General features: G+C 43.4%; 2 protein-coding genes across 2 annotated transcripts in view; one reads left to right on the plus strand and one right to left on the minus strand.

Annotated features, from left to right (window-relative positions):
* Window positions 1-1,774: 1,774 nt before the first annotated feature.
* On the minus strand, window positions 1,775-8,611 carry LOC134195083 (eIF5-mimic protein 1-like). The gene is made up of 15 exons (XM_062664094.1): window positions 8,522-8,611; window positions 8,385-8,458; window positions 5,867-5,946; window positions 5,711-5,804; window positions 4,174-4,283; window positions 3,681-3,746; window positions 3,299-3,544; window positions 3,163-3,246; window positions 3,023-3,106; window positions 2,902-2,967; window positions 2,767-2,847; window positions 2,595-2,666; window positions 2,474-2,540; window positions 2,295-2,417; window positions 1,775-1,929 (listed from the first exon to the last, which is right to left on the minus strand). The coding sequence occupies exons 2-15, from the start codon at window positions 8,443-8,445 to the stop codon at window positions 1,904-1,906; spliced, it is 1,260 nt and encodes a 419-aa protein (XP_062520078.1). The 5' UTR covers window positions 8,446-8,458; window positions 8,522-8,611; the 3' UTR covers window positions 1,775-1,903.
* Window positions 8,602-15,410, plus strand: part of LOC134195082 (PHD finger protein 14-like) — a 10,687-nt gene continuing 3,878 nt past the window's right edge. Inside the window, exons 1-13 of the mRNA XM_062664093.1 lie at window positions 8,602-8,717; window positions 8,798-8,914; window positions 11,027-12,432; window positions 12,491-12,514; window positions 12,864-12,907; window positions 12,971-13,029; window positions 13,507-13,619; window positions 13,683-13,738; window positions 13,796-13,907; window positions 13,972-14,054; window positions 14,688-14,730; window positions 14,786-14,851; window positions 14,908-14,976. Coding sequence (XP_062520077.1) covers window positions 8,669-8,717; window positions 8,798-8,914; window positions 11,027-12,432; window positions 12,491-12,514; window positions 12,864-12,907; window positions 12,971-13,029; window positions 13,507-13,619; window positions 13,683-13,738; window positions 13,796-13,907; window positions 13,972-14,054; window positions 14,688-14,730; window positions 14,786-14,851; window positions 14,908-14,976 — 2,241 coding nt within the window. The 5' untranslated portion in view covers window positions 8,602-8,668. The remainder of the gene's footprint in view (window positions 8,718-8,797; window positions 8,915-11,026; window positions 12,433-12,490; window positions 12,515-12,863; window positions 12,908-12,970; window positions 13,030-13,506; window positions 13,620-13,682; window positions 13,739-13,795; window positions 13,908-13,971; window positions 14,055-14,687; window positions 14,731-14,785; window positions 14,852-14,907; window positions 14,977-15,410) is intronic.

Genomic DNA, 15,410 nt, shown 5'->3' on the forward strand with positions numbered 1-15,410 from the left:
CAAATCTAATATATCTGAATATCATGTATCCCTTTTTGGCACCTTTGACGTAAGCTCCAGTCGACATCCAGCCAATTGACAGGATGTTACGAGCCCTAGGGGATACTTTGTCTTGAACAAGCTGTGGTTTCCCAAATGCTAATTCGCCCCATTCTAATATTCAAAGCCAAACGAGCTTGATAGTCGCTAATCAATTTCGTTAAACAAGCAAATTGCAAACTCGGTCCCTCCCAAAGGGAATATCATGAGTGCACACTAGCTGAAGACTCATTCGATACCAGTCTCAACTACAGTCATGTCAACTTACATGTCCGGGTGTGAGTCCTTCTCTATGATAAGTCAACTCTCACCGGCGTCTTCAACAGAAAGTTCCACCGGATCGGATTCGTCCTACTCGAGAAAGAGACCGTACTGTGCATTCAACACGTACAGTGATGAATACGATGCAAGCAAACAGGTTGAAAAAGAAATCAAAAAGGTGCGTCGACGAGACAAGGCCAACGCGAGAGAGCGCGTACGCATGAACGACATCAACGCCGCATTCGACAGCCTCCGCAGTGTCGTTCCAACCTACCCAACATCGAGAAAGATGTCAAAAGTCGATACACTAAGACTGGCAGCCATGTACATAACAGACCTCAAAGCATTGCTCCGAGAGACTGAACAATCACGCCACAGTCCAGACGTCACTCTCAAGCACTTTTCCAACCTCAGCTCGCCAACTTCCAGCCGCCCAGTCACACCGAGTGAAGCCCAGCCAGTCAGAGTACCGCCTCCTCATTCAATGAGTCCATCATTTCAGCATCGAAAAGACGATTTGCAGCCATTACTGACGCCTAGAAATTTGTCGTCGGTATCGCTCCAGCATCCTCCTGCGCCTCCGATTCAGCAAATTCACCAAGCGGCTACGGATTGTCTGCTAGACGGATGGGACGACACAGAAGATATCTTCTCTTCTTATCAGGTACGTTGTGATTCCTTGTTCCACGTGCGATGCAAATACACCCGCGCATCAAGTGTAGATTTGCTGCACGAAAGCAAACGAACCTTCTAAACATTCACTATGCACAGAGAGCCAAGCGATAAAAATTCACTGTTGCGTTTTGTCTGTCTACTAAATTATATAATCTTGACAGCACTCTAATCTGATTCTGTCTGCTTGGCTTCTTTCTTACAGATCGGCGAGATGAACTACCACGTCTCACTGGACCAGATCACTACCGACTTCTGCCTGTGACGTTGAGCAGGCACTGCGACAGAGTCTTCTGCCTACATGACCAGTTGTGATATCACAACATGAATATTTAGATTGGCGGAGACTAGCCTATATCAACTCTGACAGTACCTGTCCACAAGTCTACATAGAATTAGAAAGATGCAGCCGTCTTCTTTGGCCTAAAATGACAATGATCAAGTGTAACGCGAGTCGAATGACAGTATGTAGCTGTATGTAGCCATATACAGACTCATAGCTCAGTTACAGTAGACATAGTCGCTCTTTTACTCGATGGATGACGCCAACAAGGCAGAGATTCTATTTATTTTTATTCCTACTATTCTGCAGAGACGTCTGTGAATGTTCTCATATACTCTTTGAAAGAACAAGAACTGAATCTAAGATGAACACGACTAAGAGAGTCTGGCGGTGAATAACTGTCCTGCATGTTGTTTCTTGCCCCGTTATAAATCACAAAGATACATAAAGAACCCTAAGTGAGAGAGAGCACCAAACACCAAACACCAGATGAACATGGTAACAACCCACATCATGCTGTGCACGTGTTCCATCTCATGTTTAAACACACTAGATTTGATTACAGTCAGCAACTGAAATCAATCCTCACAATCACAACACTAAAACGGAGTCACACCATACTACAGTCAATAGTCTATCACTTCACGACTACTGCTCGTCTCCTGAGCTCGATTCTAACAACAACAAACAAGAACAAAACCAGTCATTTCATTTGCTGCAAAGTTCTTTCTTTCCAAGAGACACAATAGGGTTTACATTGCGTGAGAACCAAAGAATCAAAATAGAAAGGCTACACTAATACTTGCGAACAAATAAATAACAGTAAAGTTGCCTAAGGTGGTAAAAATACAAATCACTCAATACATTAAACAGACACAAGCGACGCACTTAGAACAAACGGAAAAACATTGACAAATGCAAAGCTTTCCTTGTGATACTTTGGTATAAAGCAGCTCTCCACTAGAGAGCCGAGTCAACATCTCGGTTTTTAGAGCAACGAGTGCACTAAGTGTCACACAAATGATCCGAAATTACGTACCTTCCTCTGCACTTTGCAGCCATTCGACCATTTTCTTCATCTGAGCAAGAAAAACACTCTTTCCCTTCGGCGAGTGGTCATCCTTATACCATTTCAAAATGCAGTCCTCGCTCAAGACGTCAGCTAAAGACAGACACAATTCAACCACACAAAACGTACTCGTAATACAAACTTTTTACTCTTGTACAGCAGCATTATGATCTTCTGGAAAACCTTCATGAAGTTCATATTCTCATAACAATACTCCTGTCACACACTAAGTCGTACAACATCATGGTATGAACCGAAAAACAGACTCACTTGTATGCGGACGATTAGAGTCAATTCTGACCGACTCTGTGTTGAAAAAGCAGCAAAGAGGGGAGCATACACCTACATTGTATATCGTAAAATTGTGAGACTACATAATCCTTGCCTATTCGAAACTGTTAAAGCTAAATAAGTTAGTGCAAATTGCGTATATGGTATCGACCTTCAGATGCTTCAAAGCTTGCTCAGCTACAAACTCCTCTTTCTTGTTCCATTCTACAGATGACATGATCACCTTCCAGATCTACAACAAACCGTATCTCAGTGTCATCAAACACCACGTCTGTAAGTGACTCACGAGTACTATCACATCTGGTTCTGCCAATGCCAGTATTTGCATTTGTCCCTTCGCATCGGCTACCATCTATACCATGAGCATGACACCGAGACATCATAATTACATTGAGACAAGAACCTACCTCTTCCACGGGAATTTCATTCTCGAGCATTTCTTTAATGTGGCTCTGCAGCTCTCGACGAACCAGAGCTGCCTGTTGCGACTTCTAAACAACAAAAACACACTCACAAAACGATTACACAAACAATCACATTTCATTACCTGAAAGCCAATTACAACAGGTAACTTGTTCTCGGTGAAGTGTTTCTCGAAGGCTTCAAATGACTGACGTCCAGGCAGAAACTCCTGCAAAAATCTGTTAGCTCACAAACGTTTCGCACACAACTAGATAACTAACGAGAAGCTTGGAGTTTAGACCAGCTTTTTTGAGAGCGCCACCCACACTGGTCATGTCCTTCTCTCCCAGCCACGTTTTCAATACGTTCGTCATGAAAGTCAATGCCAACCCGGGCTTGACTAAATGTTCACTGAGCAACTTGCAAAGAGCGCTCGCCGGAGCAATGCCACCAGATATTACAAGACCTGTATACAATGCCAGCTTATGACGTTGTTCGTCTGTGAATCCTTTCAGAAACTGAAGAACCTGCCAAACATCAAACACTATTCCTTTCGTTACACGTAAAAGTGCCAAACGAATGGAAGAGAAAACATGAGTGTCGTACAAAAGTGTACGACAGACTTACACAAACACGTATGAGGGTGTCAATATGAAGGCATACCTTGTTCATCTCATCTTCAAAGTTCTTCTGAAGGTACTTGTAACGACGCATCAGGGAGTTCAAGAGCTACGACACAAAGCAATAAGCTAACACTTCAATGCCAACACGCACGTGCGTGCACACACACACACACACACACACACACACACACACACTCACTCACACACACACACACACACACACACACACACACACACACACACACACACACACACACACACACACACACACACAATAAACAAAAATACCCAATCAACAAACCCTACACATGCACTTTGTGTATAACCGATTATAATCACCCATAATGTGGTGTGTGTGTGTGTGTGTGTGTGTGTGTGTGTGTGTGTGTGCGTGCGTGTGTGTGTGTGTGTGTGTGTGTGTGTGTGTGTGTGTGTGTGTGTGTGTACTGCACAAAGGTAGAGACTTCAAACTCAAAGGTCTATTACAACACCAAAGCATGTACGTTCCTTGACAAGTACGTGTACAGTAGTACCTGAACATGCTCTTTCACTGCCTCCAAGCTGTCTTCTGCGTCAAACAAACACATGGTTGTTTTGTGAGGCTGACCTTCACTACATTCGAGAACAATACCACCACCAGGAGCTAAACAACAATAAAATGTTATCAACCAGGTATTTCACAGGGTCCACACAAGTATGTGTATGTCTCCAACAAGATTCCCTTTTTATATTTCATTCATTGCAAGCGCTACCGCCTGCAGCTACTAATTGCAAGGGCACTTATCTATTCCCCAAAAATATATGAAAAACGTGTAACTGGTAAAAGTGGTGAACATGATATGATACCACGTCGATAAATCAATTCCAAATATGTTTACTTGTTAGCTATTACAAGATCCACGTCCACATTTCTTTTTTTCTATTCACTAAGTACAGCTGTAGTTGTCACTCAGATAAAGCTCGTTCTATTACTATACAATATCTAAACATTATGACATATTCAAATTCTTCAGGTACTGATTCCATACACAGTATTCTTGCAAATCAATAAAAACCAGCCCTCCAGTCGTGTGAAGCAGACCTTCTTAAATCCAAAACCGAGGACACCAGGCTCCATACATGCAACAAAAGTACGAAAATGCTTCAAATGCACATTACAAAGTAAAATACCACCAAACCACCAAACCACAACAAGACAAACATATGAACCATATTCATTACAGTTGAACGCTGTACCGCACTACAAATCACTTGATTGCGTCTATTTAAAACAGTTTGCCACACAATCGTGAAGGAAAAAGTGGAACACATGCATCTACATTTCCAGCTGCAAGGATGAGAGACTTTACAAGTACAAGAGAAGACCACCAGAACTGTATATTCATGAAATTAAGCTCTTCACACAATCACTGGATACATTCATTGACACCAACAAAATTTTACATACCAGTAATGCATCAAAAATTGTGAAACATACACAATTTATAAAAATTAGACAAAACCCTAATCACACAAATTCAAACATATAGAGTTTGTGAACGACTACACTAAGTGGTCAGACACAATAGAAAAGATTTGATGACAAGGAAATAGGACTAGTCTAAGCAGTTTCAATTCTTACCATAACAATACCACTAAATCAATTAATCAATTAATTAAAGTCCATCTAATTGCTTGGCACCTGTGTTGACAAAACAAAACAAAACTTCAAAATCAAATCCAACGCAATTTAATTAAAGACACGGAACTGTTCACCAGTCCTACTACGATAAAGCAACTAATTGACTAAAATCCAATGCCTTGTCAGACCAAAATGTTGACCGATGCAGCTTAGCAAACACATTAAGCAACTGCCTGTTTTATTCGCCTCTCTGTAATGGCACACAATCGTGCAAGATAGAAACCTTGCCACATGACCTACACTTAACCATGCAATACAAACAACCAACTCTCTCCCCGTTTATTGTTACAAAGTGCATGCAAAATGTACATTAGCACCAATCTCTAGCTGAACAATGATCCTTTTCAACCAATCTGCCCGATTGATTAAGATATTCATATTGTACTTACCTAGCATGCCCCCAGCTATCAAAACATCGAATAGCACTTCGGCATAACGATGATAGTCCAGTGAACTAGCGGCTCCATCTAAATACTTTGAGGCCTGCAACAATCAAACAGAACGATGTAGAGGTATAAGCACAATCATGAAAAAATGACACTTACCTTCTCAAGATCCCCACTTGCATTTAAGCCGGCAATAATTGAATCTCGAAAAGTCAGAGGTTCATACTTCTCCTTTTCATCTACACATTAACTATTATAGTCCACCTCACAATAGACAATGGGTGTCCACATATTGTATGTCAATGTATACTAACGCAAACAAATGGTCAACCAGGGCCTTGTTCGTGCTGATTGAGAGCTACTTACATGAACTGTATGTGTTATTTTGACTAGAATGCAAACCCGATTTGTGTGATAATTTGGCAACACTTCCCAACAGCATATCAACAAAAATCAATCACACCTATTATGGCTACACTATCTCATGTAGTTAGGGCAAAGCCAAAGGAATAGAAAAGATAAAGTGTGACCTCATCTAAAATCATCAGTCCGAATGTGATAACAACCCATACATAACTTCAACAGATCATTGTTTCGCAAAGATCAATGCGTTTAATTCACTACAAACAGTACAAGCTACTTGTACAACAAATTGCTCAAACGCACTGCTTTAATCCGTTCAACCAGAAAGCTAAATAGTTTCAATTTATGTGCTAACTGACTGCATCTACCTATCGGTGGGACAAAAAGCAGAGAATCAGCAGGAGTGTCTGCATCACCCTATCAGCAACACAGTGCTCCTCAATCTGATGTGAGTGGCTATGCCTAGTCCCGATAAGGCTTCTGATTCCTACAAAAAGGCTTCTTCCTCCTATAGCTTGGTATCAGTAGAGTACACTGTACTCTACACTACCACCAAGCACATTGATATCAATTCTAACTCACTGGTATTGATAATATATTATCTAAAGCAACCTAATTAATTAACACATCATTTCTGGCTGTGTTGGAGACGTTCAATAATACAACTAACATCAAATACAAGGGCGTTCAACAGCAATTGAAATTCTAAATACCCTGAAAGAAGGAATTTGTGCGGGAGAAAAATTATGCTTTTTCTAGAAACATTACTACTTGTGCGGAATTAATTTGTGCAACAATAAGGCCATGCGCAAAAAGATCATCCGCAAGGGAAAAATATATGTGGAATTTATTTTGTGCGATGGGCTTGTGATTGCACAAAATCGCACGAATTTTTCTCCCGCACAAATTTCTTCTTTCAGGGTATTCAAGTTGTCGTCCAATGCTCCATCACAAACTCAATCTTTACAAAGCAACATTTTATATCCGGAAGACACAAACGTACACACAAGCAAACTGTTATCGCAGAGCAAGAATAGACTAAGCTCAAATCGCAGAGCAGAAATAGACTCTACTGAACTCAAACAGCATTTCAATAGCTGAAGAAACAAAGCATGTCACTATAATGAACCTGCCCGTAAAAAGTTGTTTCTGACAGATTGATATGTAATACAAACTTTTGTTATCGTCTGTCTGTTAGATACTAATAGCTTATTGTATTGTCATATATTTATCCTGTCTAGATGTAGATGACCAGGTCTCTGAGTGGACTAGATAATACTAATCCTACTATCAGTCTAATGTCTCATTACCAACAGTATAGGGATAACTTGTAATGGATAATCCTATAGGTAATATTTTGTAAGGCGACTACTTGAGATAACCACCAATGTCTAAGTGTGTTTATGTGTGTTTAAACATTTCAACACACAATTTGTGGTCTGATCTCACCACGTAAGAACATATCACATCTTCAGGTTAAGTAAAAGTACACCAACTAGACTTTTCTGGAGCAATGCAGCCCAAACGGATATGCACCAAACCATATGCATACAATTACTACAGTCAATATGTTGTTAGAGTAATAGACCTGCAGTAATAGACACAACCACTAGTCGAAAGCAAACAACTATAGTGCCAGAAGGTGAATACAGAGAATTGATACAATGTCACGATTTCTGCACAAGTACAAAAAAAGTCAGCAATAGAAACTGAGTCTATACGATTTGAAATACATGAAACTCTCGTTCTGAATCAAGTCTGGTTGGGTTCTTCACCACTTCTCATTTAATTATTTACAATTTGTTAAATCATCAAACAACTTGCTGCTTGTCTGATCATCACACCAATACAGATGACTGTTGACTGTCTTGGTAAAACAGTCAGCATCATGTCATCTATTGTTGTTCTCACAGTTGGCCAGACTACTCTCCTATCTCGATTCTCTTCTACTCTCAGTGTAAGCATTCGGCACTCAGCAACACACACAATGACATCATTACCAACACACTGGCGTAAGCCAAGTCGAATTCAACAGACAACAAGCCTTGTTTGTTGCTCGAAAACTGCCAAGCAACCACAACGTCAACTATCAGACTATCAACCAACTGGCTACGGCACTGCTATTACACGTGCCAGCCGTCGTATTTATTTAGTTATTAAGCTTCACACAATGGACTACTGAAATGCATGCGTTTGTTTGAGCATCACTGGGCCACACCGGAAACCCGAGTTCGTCACGAAAATAGGCCCCTCGTTGAGCAAAAACGTCATGACGTGTGCCAAGCTTCAACTAAACAGTGAAGCAGGCGTTCACCTCGTTTGCGGGTCCGAATCCGCTGTCCAGTGAGCGTCGGCTTCAGTTGCTTTTGACTCATACAAATTCACCACCTGAAGGCAAACGTAGATGCGTTAAACGCGTTAATGTCAAACTAGCTGTTGCTTAAAACGCACCGATTCGCTGTTTTCGTTCCTCGTTAGCCGCTTCGCCTGCACGAAAGTCGATGAAGTGTTCACGTGGTCGTGACGTCATCCGACGGGTGCAACAATTAGGTTGTCCGGCTGTTGTGCTCTCTGCGTGTGCGGGTTTGTGTGTGATCGATGTCGGACGAAGACAGGCGATGTGTGGAAGCAGCGCTTCCTAATTTGAGTGAGTGGGGCTCTTTTTGGGTTTTCTGTGTTTGTTTCCCGTCCACGTGGGTTGGTAGTCCTCGATCTTTCTTTCTCCAGTGTCTCGTCCGCAAGGAAAACGACGCGTGAAGCCTATTCCAGCTCATCTACTTCAGTTGACGTTTGGCATGGAGTCAGATCCGGACGATGACGACACAGAGTACACCTGTGTTGGGGGTATGTAAAGAAGATGGCAGTACAACATAGGATGTTGATTTCCTGTTGATTGTTAAATGGGTTTTTGGCTGTCCGTTTGCGTGAATAGAGAAACAGTGACAATTTACGGACGAATTTCCGTGGAAACTAATTGAGGGTTATGATTTAGTTATATTTTAATTAAGGTTACTTGTACGTATTAGATCATATTAAATTGGGTGATGGTAACAATGCAGTGGAGGTTGCTGTGTCTAATGTTGGTCTAATTGAACTGGTGTGGGTGGGGGGATGAAGGGGTGGGGATGAAGGGGTGGGGTGGAGGGGTGGGGTGGAGGGGTGGAGTGGAGGGGTGGGGTGGAGGGGTGGGGGTGGAGGGGTGGAGGGGTTAGCGTGGAGGGGTGGAGGGGTGAGCGTGGAGGGGTGGAGGGGTGAGCGTGGAGGGGTGAGCGTGGAGGGGTGGAGGGGTGAGCGTGGAGGGGTGGAGGGGTGAGCGTGGAGGGGTGGAGGGGTGAGCGTGGAGGGGTGGAGGGGTGAGCGTGGAGGGGTGGAGGGGTGGAGGGGTGAGCGTGGAGGGGTGGAGGGGTGAGCGTGGAGGGGTGGAGGGGTGAGCGTGGAGGGGTGGAGGGGTGAGCGTGGAGGGGTGGAGGGGTGAGCGTGGAGGGGTGGAGGGGTGAGCGTGGAGGGGTGGAGGGGTGAGCGTGGAGGGGTGGAGGGGTGAGCGTGGAGGGGTGGAGGGGTGAGCGTGGAGGGGTGGAGGGGTGAGCGTGGAGGGGTGGAGGGGTGAGCGTGGAGGGGTGGAGGGGTGAGTGTGGAGGGGTGGAGGGGTGAGCGTGGAGGGGTGAGCGTGGAGGGGTGATGGGTGGGCGTGGTGGGGTGGGCGTGGTGGGGTGGGCGTGGTGGGGTGAGGGTTGGGTTCGGGGTGGGGTGGGGTGGGGTGGGGTGGGTGTGTGTGTGGAGGGGGTGTGGGTGTGGGTGGGGTGGGGTGGGTGTGTGTGTGGAGGGGGTGTGGGTGTGGGTGGAGGGGTGTGATTTGGGGTGGAGGGGTGTGATTTGGGGTGGAGGGGTGTGATTTGGGGTGGAGGGGTGTGGTTTGGGGTGGAGGGGTGTGGTTTGGGGTGGAGGGGTGTGGTTTGGGGTGGAGGGGTGTGGTTTGGGGTGGAGGGGTGTGGTTTGGGGTGGAGGGGTGTGGTTTGGGGTGGAGGGGTGTGGTTTGGGGTGGAGGGGTGTGGTTTGGGGTGGAGGGGTGTGGTTTGGGGTGGAGGGGTGTGGTTTGGGGTGGAGGGGTGGGGGTGTGGGGGTGGGGGGTGGGGGGGTGGGGGTCGGTTGGGGGTGCGGGCCGGTTGGGGGTGCGGGCCGGTTGGGGGTGCGGGCCGGTTGGGGGTGCGGGCCGGTTGGGGGTGCGGGCCGGTTGGGGGTGCGGGCCGGTTGGGGGTGCGGGCCGGTTGGGGGTGCGGGCCGGTTGGGGGTGCGGGCCGGTTGGGGGTGCGGGCCGGTTGGGGGTGCGGGCCGGTTGGGGGTGCGGGCCGGTTGGGGGTGCGGGCCGGTTGGGGGTGCGGGCCGGTTGGGGGTGCGGGCCGGTTGGGGGTGCGGGCCGGTTGGGGGTGCGGGCCGGTTGGGGGTGCGGGCCGGTTGGGGGTGCGGGCCGGTTGGGGGTGCGGGCCGGTTGGGGGTGCGGGCCGGTTGGGGGTGCGGGCCGGTTGGGGGTGCGGGCCGGTTGGGGGTGCGGGCCGGTTGGGGGTGCGGGCCGGTTGGGGGTGCGGGCCGGTTGGGGGTGCGGGCCGGTTGGGGGTGCGGGCCGGTGGGGGTGCGGGCCGGTGGGGGGTGCGGGCCGGTGGGGGTGCGGGCCGGTGGGGGGTGCGGGCCGGTTGGGGTTGTTGGGGGTTTGGGGGGAGTTGGTTTGCGTTGAGTGTACATTGGGTGTGTAGGTGTGATGTGTGTACTTATGTGAAAGTAATGATGTAATAATATAATTTACAAATTGCTACATGCGAAAGGTCCAGACATCTGCTCAGAGTAGTATGTAGTATGTCTACATTGCAAGCACACTTGAAAGTTGATTTGCAACAACAGTGCTTTTTATAATTTATAACATATTTTCATAATGTTTATTTATATTGTTTGTTATTGGACTAGATGTTATGGATAATTCAGTGTCATCACCAGAATCAAATAGTCAAGATGAGCTAGTCATTATAGACACTTCGTCCCCCATTACACCTGTTCCAATGAAATTGGATAGAAAAAACCCAAATGCATTGAAAGTAGATCGAGGAAAAGAGCCAAGTGCGTTGAAAGCAAACAAGAAAGATCCAAATGTATTGAAAGTAGACAGTAGAGATCCAACAGTATTGAAGGTGGAAAGAAAAGATCCAACAGTATTGAAAGTAGACAGAAAAGATTCAACGGTATTGAAAGCAGACAGAAAGGAACCAACTCTAGTGAAATTAGACAGAAAAGATCCAATGGTATTGAAAGTAGGTAGAAGAGCACCAACTGCAGTGAAATTAGACAGAAAAGAGCCAACTGTACTGAAAGCAAGCAGGAATAAGCCAACTGTATTGAAGGTGGGTAGAAAAGAACCAACTGTAGTGAAAGGAAATAGAAAAGAACCAACTGTATTGACAGTGGATAGAAAACAGCCAACTGCAGAGCAAAAAGTGCCAACTGTATTGAAAGTGAATAAAAAAGAACCAATGGTATTAATGACAACAGGCAGAAAAGCGGCAACTGTATTAGAAGTACGTAGGGAAAATCAAACCGAATCAAACTTTTATAGGAAACAGCCAAGTGTATTGGACATAGAGAGGGAAGAGCAAACCATATCAAAGTTGTTTACAAAACCAACTGTATCCAAATTGGACGAGAAACAATCAGCTGTACTGAGATTAAGTAGACAAGAGTCACCATTATTGAACAAAGATAGAAACCCGCATGTAGTAAAATTGGATACAAAAGAGGCCTCCCCAATGAAAGTGGATAAGAAAGAACAAACTGTAACAAAAGTGAATACAAATCCTATTGTACAGCTTAGCAAAGTTATTTTGAATACTGACAATGCAAAATCTGGTGGAAACAAGAACAAGAACAGTGACAAGAACAAATACAGTGAGGACGATGACGATGATGATGTTGATGATACAACTAGTGATTCGAGTGGGTCATCGTCTCCTAATATTCGTGATCTGATCAATGAAATTGATGAAGATGATGACAGTTCAGATGGAAGTTTCAAACCAGCGGAAGATGAAGTTGATGACGTAAAATTGAGTGCTATGTCTCAACTATTGGGCAGTGAAAGTTCTGATGAAAGCTTCTGTGGTGGCGATGAAGAAAATTCAGATGACGAGAGTGAAGAAGAGCAAGATCCAAGTGGACTCAATGAAGTGGAAGAAATTCAATGTGTACAAGAGGGGGAAAACAAGGAGGAAGGAATGGCTAATGCTGTGAATGAATCATTTGAGGAAGAAGACTCTGATGATTCAGATGGAGGCGGTGATGCCATGACCATTGGACAGTTGATACAATGCTTGAAAGAGAAGGTTGTCTTTGTCTGAGATGTTTGTTGTTGTTTGTTGTCAAATCTCTGTTTGTTTGTAGCCAAGAGATGAAGATGGAGAGCAGGTATGTAGATAGAAAATGTACAAGACAGTTATTTATACTTTTTTTGCAGTTTAGACCATTTACTGCCTGCAATATGGGTAGCAACTGTTGCACACACATTGCGCACATACGCACTCCTGCTGTGGTTTACCTTTTATTGCAGCTGTTCTTAATATTAGTTATGATAATGTGGGCACTGATGTGTGTGTGACTGTCTGAACACAGAAAAACAGGGTACTGTATATTGGACAATTGTTAGAAAATCTGTTAGACTTGAGTGTTCCAATCATAACTTAACAAAATTGTTAGCGTTAAGATTTGTGTTGATGGTTTTCAACAAAAAATTGCTCTTACATTTTTATGTTTGTAGAATGAAGACAAGTTGTATTGCAGTGTATGTCTATGTGATGACAGGTAGTTTTTTGTTTGCATTTTTACTGACCATCTCTGCACTGTGTGTTGTGGTATTGTGTTTAGCAATGAAGATGATGGGGAGATCATGCAATGTGACAACTGTGGTGTAACTATTCATGAAGGTACACACAGTAACTCGTATTTATAATGAACTTGTTGTCTTGTTTTAGGGATCTTTTAATTAGCTAACCTCTTTAGGCGAAGTTATACAAGTCCGCCTTAATGAATGCAACATGTGCTCTTTTGTATAAATTGTATTTACCTCTATTTATAACAAGAAATCTGTTCTTGCTTTGGTGGATATATGCAGATGCATATGATGAGCATTTGCATTGAAAGACACTGTTTTAAGAATTATTTCTTTTTGAATTGCCTAATTAATTTGTAAGTGGGAAGATGTCAGTGACAATGTCAGATGCCATTCACATTAGAAACAATCGTCAGTCATGCTGCTGTCATACATTATAGTAGATCATTCATGAATTAGGGAAAGCCGTCAGAATGAAATATTATACTTTGATATTGCTATTGTCTGTTTAGTTAATGTAATGATTTGGTGCATTGTTCATGTATTACTGGTAATCATCTACCTTTTTCAGCATGTTGTGGACAAGCAAGTAATGATGCTGATTCCGAAAGTGGGAAAAGCAATGACTCTGAATTTTCAACAGAACCATGGTTTTGTGATGCTTGCAGAGCAAACTGCACTCCTGTATGCTCAAATGTAGTTCATCATGTGCTACTTCAAGTAGTAATTATGGATTGTCTTGAATAGTCATGTGCGTTGTGTCCAACATCTAGTGGAGACTTCAAAGAAACATATGATGGCAGGTACAGCACTGAGTCTGCTTGTTTGTAATTATTGGTGACAATTTTCTATTGTGCCAGATGGGTTCACACAGTCTGTGCCTTGTATACCCAAGATGTTGAATTTGGCTCAGTCGAGAAGCTAAGTCCGATAATATTGTCAAAGATTCCAGAAGCAAGATGGGACTCTAGAGTAACAAAACTGAATTTTAGGAACACGTTGTGTTTATGTTTATGCTCTTATTTCGTGTATGTAGTTGTGTGATCTTTGCAATAAGTCGGTTGGAGTTGTTATTCGATGTGATGCTGGAATGTGCAAGTCACACTTTCATGTTACATGGTATATTGAAACTTATTGGTTATGTTGCCTTCACTTACAGTTTGATCATATTGTTAAGACTGTGCATGATTGGTGCCTTTATACCTCAGTCTTGTGTACACGTGAAGTAGTTTACTGGTTAATTAATTAAAAGGACACACATAAATAGTTTCATACTGAGGTTTTGACAGTTAACTGTTAAGTAGTTCTTTAGATTGCGTGAAAAGTAACAGTATTTAGGATTATCTTCCTGACTGTAGTTTACACAAACAGAAGCTGTCGAGCAATAGTTATAGCAGACAACAAGGCAGCAGTAGTTGTAATTCATAGTTAGAGGTAAGTTGCAATGTTTATGTGTGCATATTTAGAATACGTTTCCTAGTATTTCATTGGTTAGTATAGCATGGTGTTGTTGGCACTTTTTAAGACGTACCACATAGGAAATGAAGGGAAATTCAGACATGCCAATGTAATATCTTGTAGCAGTGCTTTTTTCTTGAAACATTCTTTGTTGTAGTTTTAACCAATACATTGTTGTTACTTTTGATATGGTCATAGCAGGATGGGTCTGTACGCGGCAACGTTGCATTGTAATTCTGTTGTGATTATTATGCTCTAATGGTGCCAATATTCTATGCAATTCTTTCTCTCTAGTGCTCAAAAGTTTGGACTGTTGACCGAGGCTCCTGCTCATGAGGTGGTCTTATTCTAGTGAAGCAGAGTGAACATGTAGTTTGAATTGCATTGTGCAGATGGTTGCCGATCCATTTTATGCCAACTGTCGACAGCATTGTAACAAGGATAGTGCAAGCCAAAAGGTAACCATACTTGGTATCACATCATTTTGAGTTGTAGTCATGCTTTAATTTTATAGAAAAAGACTTACAAAAAGGCCATGCAATCTACTGCAAAGTTCTTGGAAAAAAGAGAAGTTGAAGGACAGGTACTTGGGCATGTCTAAACGACACAATTTTAGATAGTTTTTACAAGTTTCTACAAAATGGCACCCAAACTCACAACATCCTCAAGACAAGTGTTGTTTGAAAGGGTTTGTAGCTGTGGAAGCTCTGGTGTAAACACAGCTTCAGTTACTAGTAGTTCATATGCAAACTGTTTGACATCCTGCTTCTGTCATGAAGTCTGTAACACATGAACAGTACAGTGTGTAGTGGTTTTTGCAAGATTCATCTAGTGATTTGCGTCTTGGAACATAAGGTTTGTATTGTGTTGATGGATGCACTGTGTATAATCTATTCAGCAATCCTTGACAAGTTAGTGACCCCTTGAGTGGTCAGTTAATTATTAATTTAATTAAATCAATTGAAAGATTGAGATTGTACTGGGCAATGAGCATTAACGAGACAGTCATAGCCACTG

The sequence above is a fragment of the Corticium candelabrum genome, chromosome 19, assembly GCF_963422355.1.
Source record: "Corticium candelabrum chromosome 19, ooCorCand1.1, whole genome shotgun sequence".
Lineage (NCBI taxonomy): Eukaryota > Metazoa > Porifera > Homoscleromorpha > Homosclerophorida > Plakinidae > Corticium > Corticium candelabrum.